Consider the following 11,067-nt stretch of genomic DNA (forward strand, 5'->3'; position numbering starts at 1 on the left):
AATCATGGACTTCAAATCACAGAAGGAGCTCAACTAGCCGATAGAGAAAGGTATCAAAGGTTAGTTGGAAAATTGATTTATCTTTCACACACCAGACCGGACATAGCATATGCAGTAAGTGTGATAAGTCAATTTATGCACCGACCCCAAAGCGATCACCTTGAAGCAGCACTGAGAGTTGTTCGGTATCTCAAAGGTACCTTTGATCATGGAATAATGTTCAGACGAAGTGAGCATCTGGAAATCCATGGATATACAGACGCCGATTGGGCTGGAAACCCAGTTGACAGAAGATCCACTTCGGGGTACTTCACATTTGTTGGAGGGAACCTTGTTACATGGAAGAGCAAGAAGCAAAAAGTCGTAGCGCTATCAAGTGCAGAGGCAGAATTTAGAGGGATCAGAAATGGATTAACTGAGGTACTATGGCTGAGGAGATTATTGGGCGAACTAGGTTTTTTATCACAGAAGACGTGTCAAATTTTCTGTGATAATAAAGCCGCAATCAGTATCGCAGAGAATCCTGTCCAACATGATCGGACGAAGCATGTTGAAATAGATAGACATTTCATCAAAGAGAAAATTGAAGAGGGAATTGTTGAGTTCCCATTTGTTCGATCTGGAGATCAACTTGCAGACATTCTGACCAAGGCAGTAGGAGCAAGAAACTTTGCAGAGGCTCTTGGCAAGTTGGATATCGGGAATCCCGTTATCCAACTTGAGGGGGAGTGTTGAGAAAAGAGATTATTAAGTCCCAAGAAGATGCATGAGTTCCAAGAGTATTGGAAAATAAGAATAGCATTTATTATGATGTATGGTTCCTAGATACATTTATGTCTAAACTCCTATTTATACCCATGTATAATGTATCAAAACTCATCCAATGAATTCAGTTATTCAATCCAATATATACCTTACACAATACTTGTTCGATCACCCGGCCTCGGAATGGAGGGCATACTGGATGGATAATAATGCTGGAAAAAGGCTGGGATGATTTTCTGTTGGCAATCAAGCAGCGTTTCGATCCCGACCTATATGAGGATTCTGTTATGCACGATCCATCGTGCCAGAGCCGCGGCAATCAACCGTTGACCCATGCCACATCATCACCGATGCAGCGGCACGCCACCTCCCAAACGACAATCCCAACGTCACTACTGCCCGAGATCAGCCAGCCATATCGTGAGTTTCCAGCTGTTCGAGCCTCAGCTACACAAGTTGTTGAAGTCGCGAACTCGAAGCAGGTGATCATCAAGTCGATGGCCGAAGACATTGGGGCGAGCCCAATTCTTTCGCTCATCAATGTTCCCAGCAACGGTGTCGTTCTTAATGATGACGTTACTCATGATTTTTCGAGAAACGTTGTCATTCCTCACTCGAGATCAGTGATGCAAGTGTTCGTCCCTCCCACATGGCGTCACGCTTACTGCTCGAGGATCAACCTATTCCCTCATCCAAGTTCCGTGATGTTATTGAAGCTAAAGTGGGAGCAACCTCTACACCACCCTATGGTAATTATTATATGGAGTCACATCTACAGAAGCAAGCTTTGCTTTGTGTTGCTGATCGGGATTTGTTCAGATTTAAACCGACATTCACCTCCGATGGTCGCTCGATCCCGACGCGCAATGTTGTGACATGTTTGGATATTCTCTTTGATTTTATGGGTTCCTATCATGGGGGTAGATAATGGAGTTGTGCTACTCTTCGATTTGGTGGAGACAAAGGAGTTCGCATATTTGACCCAGGAGCTTTTGATGGGTCGAATTAATCCAATTTAAGCACGAATATCAGCCACCCCCGTCCAAAAGTTCAGGAGTACTTCAATACCAAATGTCTTCTGCTAGTCAAGATGTCAGTGCTAGCTCTACTTCCCCTCATGGTGCAGACGTAGCTATGTCGGAGAAAGGAGTCTTCCCCAACCTGTGCAGCAACAGTATAAGGAGAAGAAAGGGGAGGAACTACGAATGTTGGCACCAATGGAAGGATCTTGGTTCAGCTGCTCTTATTTTGACTTCCACGGCAAGGTGGTTTTCAACTATGGGAGAGTTGATAGGGGATCTCATGTTCTTATTCATCAACAAATATCTTCAGTCATATCTCCTCAACAATACATGGCATATCTTTTTTGATTTATCATAACTCTTATTTTTGTTAGTTATCTTTAGTTATTTTCCATATCTTTTGTAATCTTTTATTTTAATTATCTTGCTAATTTAGAGTTTAGAATTCTATAAATTATAGAATTCTCTATATTTTTATTCATTGAGAAATAAAATATAAACTTATTCTTATTCTGGTGGAAATCGTTTATCTTGTTCTTCGATTTCACTAGAAATCGTCGGTGCTCTAGTCCGATAGATCAAGGTCTATCGTAAATTAATTATTCTAAATTAGAATGCAAAATAAATTAAGCACAAAAGTAGGTCAACAATAGAGTGTAATGTCAGGTTTGACTCACTTTTAAATTTATATTTATTCATAAAAATGTCAATGAAGATTAAAAAAAGGAATATCTTTATCAATTAAAGAAAAAACAAACAAGCTTTACACCTTGTTTCTCACCATCATAGGAACGCCTTGTCCTAACTTCAACACCAAGAGGCAAAACAACGTTAGAACAAGCGCGAACGGCCGGCCTCCGACGAGGCCGGCCAGAGCGACGAGGCAGAGCGCCATGTTCGATCTCCAAGCCGCCACAGGCTCGGCGATCTCGCTGCAGCCATTGCCATCCGATTCCTCGATCACGCCGTGATCAGAGCAAACCGAGCCGCCCTCGTCCTCTCCTTCTCCTTCTCCTCCCCCGTTTTCCGAAGCCGACGGCGATACGCTTCCGGAAACGTCGATCATCGCCTCCTCGCCCTCGTCGCAAGCAATGCCGAAATCGTGATCCTCCTCGCCCTCGTCGCAAGCAATGCCGAAATCGTGATCCTTTTTCGCGCTTCTGAGCTTCTTCGGCACGATTTTCCTCATCTTCGATTCGATCTTCGCCTTTCTCGATTTCCTCTTGGAGCTAGCGGTGGTGATCTCCATCTCCGGCGGTTTAATTTCTGCGTCGCGCCGCTTGTGAGAGAGGTTAACCAATCGGGAAATTCGTGAGTTCTTCAGCTTCTTCCATGGGAAAGGCATCGTGCAAGCGAAATCGATCGGATTTCGATTCCGAATTCTTATTTAATGAATTGATTCGGAAACGAGAAATTTCTGAAAGATGCAGATAATGTCTGCATAAATCATCCAAAAACCCTTTGATTTGAAATGGAGAGATTTGATGATTCTGAAAAGAGGAGTTTTTGCAGAAAGGGAGAAACTTTGAATCTTTGATTTCCCCCTTTCTGCTTCAAAAATGGATGGGATTGAGAAAATTTTTATTTGATGATATTTAAGGCTAATTGCGTTGTTAATATTTTGACAGATGTGAATGCACGCACGTCATGGGGTATTTGGGTCGGGTGAGATTGGACCCGTTTAACCAGGCCCAAATCCACCCACAGCCCGAATTTGATCTGAGCCCATTCAAATTCAAGCTGAACGTCGGTTGGTCCAGCTCGAGCATATTGTGACTCAAAAGATCGAACCCGGTCATTTTGACACCTCTATTTTTTCAGTTAAAATCTTCAAAGTAAGACTCACAAGGGATGATTGAAAACATCAGAAATTCGAAATTAAGTTTCCATTTCACCATTACTATTGGCAACATTATTATCAAAGTACATAAATCATGATGCCTAAAATAGGCTTACAAAATCGAAGCAACAATTCTAACATTCGTAAAAACAAACACATTTAGAGTTAACGCAGTCACCAGAAAAATAGCCTTCTTCATTACATTCTGCGGCGCATAGGTCCCTAGTAGCAGGTGTTTCTGCGCAAACCCCCTGATACCTTTTGCTTAATACTGGGCAGTAATCTGCTTCAATCATCATGATCTCCTCTGCAAATGAAATTAGTTAGTATGGATAAAGATGAAATCCATATATTGTATTTGGATTACATCTAATTCCATCAAAAAATGATCCAAATGGGCGTGCTCGATATAACTTTACACACATTTTGCCACGTTGTGTGTCCAGTCAATCACAACTGTGATTGGCCCGGCATGTGTTTTGTCCACAAAATTTTCACTCACGTTGCAATACTTTAAATAAAAAACGGTTAAGAGTAATATGTTGGTGATAATATTTTACGAGATAATGTTTGTAAATTGAAAATGATGTGCTATGAGATAATATATGTGAATGAAAAAGAGATTTTTTTTTTAGTATATCTAGTAAAAGGTGATAATTTTTTTAAGTAAAAGAGAATACACATTAACCTACGAGACGGAACGACATTATCGAGAGACTTGACCAATATGCAATAATTTAGTCCGTATAATTTATAGTTGCAAAAATCAGAATAATATACTTAATTAAAATTTATAATCGCAAAAATCAGTAACTTAGACAAAAAATGCAATAATTATTCCATGTTATCATCCAAAAAAGATGAAAGGGTGTAAACTTACGAGAAGCTAAAAGGCAAAGAAGAAAGAGAGAGAGAATTGAGAATTGCTTAGCCATTTTGAGAGTAGGATTTTTAGGTTGATATTTGATATGATTACAATATACATTCATTGCCTTTTTATAGAGTGGAGAATTGCACAAATTGAAGAAAAACAATAAAGCTTATTTAGTCACGTTTTATAACAACATTACATTTTTTAACATATAAAGTAATAAATCTTTTTCTAATCCCATTTTTTTACAACTTCCTATTTTGTTTTACCTGGAGAGATTATGTTGTTATTTTTTTACAAACGCACTCGTCCCGAATAATAAACATGACAAAAGTTTGATACTAGTATGATATTTTTCTTATTAGGGATATATGCTTATAAATTTCTAAGCTTTTATCAGATTATTGTTTTGCATAGAATCTTTAAAATTCATTTGTCATCACCAAATTATTAATTGGTTCATCCTCAGTTAATTAACGGTTTCCATCCTCAATTATTAGTACTCCACATGTCCCTCTGTAGTAGAGACATTTCATTTTAAGCACTCGTTTTAGAAAAATTATAATAAATAGTTAAAGTGGAGAGAAAGTAAAGTAAAAAAAAATAATATAGTTAAGAGTCTTCTCATTATTATCATTTTTCCAAAACGGGTGCTGAAAATGAAACGTCTCTACTACATAGGGACGAAGGAAGTATTTATTAACACATAAAATGACAAAAGTCTATGAAGAAAATTGCATTTCTAATTGCAATATTAGTTGTATGTATGGTTCTCAATAAAGCATATATGTGCATAATGTTCAATTTCAATCTATGAAATTGAATTACAAATTCATTCGTATTTATTCAAATGTGAAATATTGCTTTATACGATGTCGTCAATCTCTTAGAGAGCTAGTTATTCATAGGCCCAAGAAAATGGGTGGGCCAGCCCAACTTAAGACACAAACTAGCTTGATGGGCTTGCACGAAACAACTCACTCAAAATAAAAACTTCTGTAATAATAATAATAATTTAGATCATAAATTTGATCCAATATAATCAATCACTGTTTTATGTTTTGACAATTGTATCATCCGTGTGTAAAATGTCGACGATTCTTAAAATGAGATAGTTTCATAAGAATAATTTTTTTCTTTATTTATTTTTTCATTTTAATGAAGCAACGTTGTTTTAATAATCATCAAAAGACGGTCGTTTTATACATGAATGCAACAATTAAGAAATTGAAAAACAAACTATAACAACCATGGAAAGTTAATTAAATCCAGTTCATGAATCATAGCCTCTCCTTTATAAACTTAAACAATTTCTTAATATTGAATCCAAAACTATATTCTAATCACGAGATAGGGAGTGATATTTTTCTTTGCGACGTCGGAATTCGAAACAATGGCCACAAAAGAAGCAAAAATAACACTAATTTTCTACTTCCACTACTCAAAAAAAGAGATAAACATGAGATACTTAATTCACACTTGATAACTAAAAAACAAGAACTACTACAATACAACCTAAACGGAGGAGAGGTCTTCATACACTGTCTTGATGCCGGGCCTCTCCGACACCGGCCTGATGCACCGGAGCGCGATCCCGAGCACCTCTTTCATCCCTTTATCCGCAGCCGGGATGCTCATCTCCGCCACCAATGCTGCATCGAAGCACTCCGATCCCCGCCCTTCCGCCACCTTGAACCGGACCCAATCCGTCAGCCCGACCCCCCCATCAGCACCCGAGGCGACATCACCCGCGCACTTCCCGGTTAGGAGTTCCAGCATTATGACTCCGAACGCATAGACGTCTGATTTGAACGACGGGAGGGGCTTCTTTGACGCGACCAGCTCTGGCGCCCGGTAGCCTAGAACACCGGCATCGAGGATCTGCTCAATGGTGCCCGATTGAGTCATGAGACGGTGCAGGCAGAAGTCGGCTACACGGGCGTTGAGGTCGGGCCCTTCGAGTAGCACGTTTGCTGCTTTGAGGTTCCCGTGAGGAATGGCTCGGTCGAAATGGAGATAGTTCAGGCCACGTGCAACGTCTACGGCTATCTTGAGCCTCTGGGCCCACGTCAAGGGCGGCCCCTTCTTTCCCGGCCGATCTGCAAACGATAGGTTCGTTGAGTCGGAAACACAGAGACAACATAAGTAATTCACATTGTACATAAACAACAATCAAATTGAATGAATGATTCAATGATATTTTAAAATTCTATGCTCATTCATTCAATTACAATTATGAAAATAATTACTCCATCCTTCACAACGAAGATGATTCACTTTCCTTTTGTGTATGTAGCAACGAAAACGGCCCATTTCTAAAAACAGAAACACAATATCTCTACTTTATTCTCTCTAGTTAACACACAAAACAACACTGCATAAAACCGTGAAAGTTGCGACAAGTTAAACACCAATCAAGCATACTTAGTAAGGAAAATCAAGATCTCATCAAAGTCTATGATGACCGTGTCGATCACGGCTTCATAAAATTACAATGCAATCGCACGAACGAAATCCATGCCAAGCACGTATTACGAAGATACACAACATTGCAAGCAAAAATAAGACAGTAAATTGGTTGAAAAATCGAGGCTAGGAGATACCGTAGGGGAAGCTCGCGAGGCCTCCGGGAGAAATGTAGTCCGAAAGGATGAGCTTCTCGTGTTGCGTGGGGCCCCAGTAGTACCCTCTCAGCCCCACCACATTCGGATGTCTGATGTTGGAAAACTTCTTTGCTTCTCTAGCAAACTCCTTCCTCTGCTTAGCAACTCCTTCCCTCAACCACTTCACGGTCAACAACATCCCGTTCTCGAGAGTCGCTTTGTAGGACGTCCCGTGGCTGCTCCGTCCAAGGACTTCCGCTGGGGCTCGTGAGAGCTCCTCAGCAGTGAACGAGACAGTGTCGTCTAGAAAATACAGCTCGCCTGCCAGGCGGTCAGGGGATCCGGCCTCTAATTTCGAGAGGCTCTCCATAGTGTACGAATCACCGGATTCAGGCGACCACGAGAAGTGGCTGGTCTTCGATGGGGAGAAACCGGTTACTGCCGCCAGTTTCTCCTCAGGGTCGATTATCTCCGACGACGACCCTTTCCTCGATCTCGCGAGATCCCCGGCCGAAACGAGCAAGCCACTAGAGCGGTCCCTGCCACCTACGCTCGACGGATTCGTTGAAGGGCGGCTGACTTCTTTCGTCGTCGCAACAGGGGACGGCCTCTTGGATTTTCGCTTGTGACGGATGAAAACGACGAGCAGGATCAGAATGGTCAAGGCCGCCACACAAGAAACCACGATTGCCACGATAACGATAGTTCTCGGACGATTATTTCCAGCTTGGCCTTGTCTCGGTCCTGGAGGAGGATTAGGGAACTGCAAGGCGGAGTTGCCAGGGTAGAACGAAGACAACGGGAACCTCCTCAGATTCTCCGGGACAACGCCCGAGAGATCATTGTACGAGGCATTGAAGCTTACGAGACTATCAGACAAGTTCTCTGGCAGATGCCCGGTGAAATGGTTCCCGGAAACGTCCAACGCGTTTAGCCTCGTGAGATTAGCAAACGAGCTAGGAAACGACCCTGAGAAGTTGTTTTTTCCGACGTTGAGCCTTTCAAGTCCAGTGATCAAACCGAATCCATCAGGCAACTCACCACTGAGCCCATTGTCAGAGAGATCAATAGCAAGAAGATTAGTAATGTTAAAGAGAGGTGAAAACTCGATCCTTCCAGATAAGGCATTGCCCTGCAGGTGGAGTTCCACGAGAGTCTCGGACATCAAAAGGGAAGGCAAAAGAGGCCCTCCTAATCTGTTGAAGCCGAGATCGAGAGTGGCGAGTTTTGGAAAATGCGCGATGGCTTTAGGAAGGGGACCATTCAGGGAATTGCGCGACAGGTTGAGGTAATTCAGACGCAGAAACTGAGCTGTCGCCTCTGGAATAGGCCCGGTCAATTGGTTCTGGCTCAGATCAAGGATCTCGACGCTCTCCCATTTAGCCAACCTAGTCAAATTTCCTTGGAAGTTGTTTCTCGACACGTCGATCACAGCACAGCTTCCCGTCAGCAGCGGAAGCTCACCAGAGAGGTGATTAGAAGACAGGTTGAGAGTGTGCAACGTCGTCGAAGTAATGAAACTTATAGGCCCTGTCAAGTAAAACAAGGTATTGACAATAGCTTTTGCATCACTTCGCAAATGGATAAGATCGTAAACAGTTTGCTAAAACAAAGAAAAGCAAACACAAACATTAGATAAAACATAAGAACATATTACTAAAACACGAAAAGGCAATCGATAGTTTTGTCGAGAAAAAAGATTTTTATAAAGCTCTAAACATAGTTATAATATCTAGACGATATCTTAACTTATCATATCAAATCAAGCAAAGCAAACGAGCCTCAAACATCATATCCTACTTCACTTGCAATTTAACAATAATCAACACTACAAATTCTTACCTAAAACACGAAACAGTTACTAAAACACAAAAAGCAAACAATAGTTTGTCAAGAAAAAAATCCTTATAAGCTCAAAACATAGTTATAAGATCCCTAAATTTCATTGGCAATCCAACAATAATTAACAATACTAATTCATACCTAAGTTATGAACATAAGATAAAAATTCACGATTTTCTCAAAAAAAAAACAGCTTTGAGTGGACAATGTACCAGAGAGGTTATTCCCACTTAGGTCCAGCTCAGTTAGAACCAAAGAATCTCCTTTCAGAAGGTTGTTCGGGATGGGGCCAGAAAACCCGTTGTTGCCAAGTTTAAGGACTTCAAGATCGTAAACAAAGTTGAAGCCAGGCAACTCCCCAAACAGCTGATTATAACTCAAATCCAAGACCTTCAAGCTCCCAAAAGCCTCTGCATTGCCACCACCAACGAGCGATCCTACCATCTGGTTGTGGCTGAGATTCAAATACTTAAGAGACGGTGAGACGCCTCCTAGAAACTTCTTCTGATCCTCAGCAGGATTAACTAGCGAATTCCCACTAAGATCAACATGACTAGCATTAGTGAGCATTAAGAACAAAGGATCTACCCTGCCATCGAGCATGTTCCCATGTAAGTCGAGCACATCAAGTTTATTCATCAGCTCTAGACCCTTCGGGATGCCCTTTGTGAACCCGTTCAACGACAGATTGAGATACACCAAACTCTCCAGCCTCGTCAAGGATGAGGGTACGGGGCCGGATAGGGAATTCCGGCTCATGTCTAGAGACCTAATCGAGGCGAGGCCAGAGATTGAGTCCGGAACAGCACCAGAGAAGTTGTTTCCAGCCAAAGACAGATTCTTTAAACTAGCAAGTTTGCCAATCTCAGATGGCAACGAAGAGGATAACAAATTATCAGAAACATCGAGATACTCGAGGCTCTTAAAATCACCTAGGCTTTGATCTAACTTGCCGAAGATGGAATTGTTCGCAATCGAAAGCTTCACAAGCATGGTAAGATTAGAGAAAACACCCAAATCCACATCAGCAGACAATCCCAAATTGTCAAGAACAACAGCAGCAATGTTATTGCCATTACACATGATTCCATTCCAAGAGGAAGGGCAGCCATTGTTTTCAATTGACTCATCATTCCATGAATTAACTACAAAACCAGTTGGATCATGTTTGATTCCTTTCTTGAACTCAAGCAGTGCTAAAATGTCCCGAGATGGGAGCTGTCCTAAGCAGGAGACACAGCAAAGACTCACAACAAGAAGCCTAAATATCCTCATTCTAAACAACCAAAAAAAAGCAATCTTGTAATCCACAAGATAACATACCAAAACTAAATAATTCCACTAAAAATGTGTTCTTTCACAAAGCCAAAACTCCATACCACATTTTCTGACCAGAACACCACAGCACAAAACGGAGATCTAAACAAATGAAACGTCACCGTTTTACCACCATGGCAGCTCCCTCCTTCATAGCGAAAAATGGATAGCTCCCAAAATACAACAATGTACCCAAAAAAGGCAACAATTTCTCACTTTCTTCTCTCAATGTAGCTTTCACTAGCCGAGTTCTTGGAAAGAAAGGCAAAAAGGGTGCTCAAATTATTCCACAACAAATGCAATTTCACACAATTAAACCAAAAAGGTTTGTGGCCTTTCAAAACCCTAACAATGTGGGGAGCAAAAGATTAGATCTTTATGCCAAATTACACAAGAAAAACACTCTCTCTACACAAAAAGGGGAGTAACACCTTTTGTCTCTACTAAGCTGATTCTTTTTAGAACTTTTTAATCCTTCACCTAAGCAATCACTTTCTCGCTCCAAAAAGGTTAAGTGGGGAAGCTCAGCACATTAATTTTGTTTTGTTTCAATAACCTTTTTGCTCCATCACGTTTTATACAGCTATTAATTTAAACTGTATAGCCAATTAGGATGAGCATTAATTAGGGGGTACTATAATTTAATCAAGAATCTCTGGCACCAGAAAAAAAAAAGAGGGAAATATTAGCGGGAGGATTAAATGCGTTATTACACCCGCCAAAAGAGGAATCTTAGGACGCCAATGAGAATCATCAAATCAAGTTTATAAGTTTAATTGGAATCCAAGAGCTAAGCAAAGCGGTAAA

General features: G+C 41.0%; 1 protein-coding gene across 1 annotated transcript; it reads right to left on the bottom strand.

The window, feature by feature from the left end:
* Positions 1-5,913: 5,913 nt before the first annotated feature.
* On the bottom strand, positions 5,914-10,792 carry LOC121756447 (LRR receptor-like serine/threonine-protein kinase GHR1). Its single transcript, XM_042151995.1, has 3 exons — positions 9,156-10,792; positions 7,102-8,631; positions 5,914-6,597 (listed from the first exon to the last, which is right to left on the bottom strand). Exons 1-3 carry the CDS (start codon positions 10,216-10,218, stop codon positions 6,014-6,016), a joined length of 3,177 nt encoding a protein of 1,058 aa, XP_042007929.1. The 5' UTR covers positions 10,219-10,792; the 3' UTR covers positions 5,914-6,013.
* Positions 10,793-11,067: the final 275 nt, after the last annotated feature.

This window comes from Salvia splendens, chromosome 11 (genome assembly GCF_004379255.2).
Source record: "Salvia splendens isolate huo1 chromosome 11, SspV2, whole genome shotgun sequence".
Taxonomy (NCBI): domain Eukaryota; kingdom Viridiplantae; phylum Streptophyta; class Magnoliopsida; order Lamiales; family Lamiaceae; genus Salvia; species Salvia splendens.

Bases quoted from the DNA above. Each gene is read 5' to 3' on its own strand.
- LOC121756447 (XM_042151995.1), bottom strand. From the start codon at position 10,218: ATGAGGATATTTAGGCTTCTTGTTGTGAGTCTTTGCTGTGTCTCCTGC. The intron at 8,632-9,155 runs GTACATTGTCCA...TTTACTTGACAG, and splicing joins AAGTGGGAATAACCTCTCTG to GGCCTATAAGTTTCATTACT. The intron at 6,598-7,101 runs GTATCTCCTAGC...TATCGTTTGCAG, and splicing joins CCTCGCGAGCTTCCCCTACG to ATCGGCCGGGAAAGAAGGGG.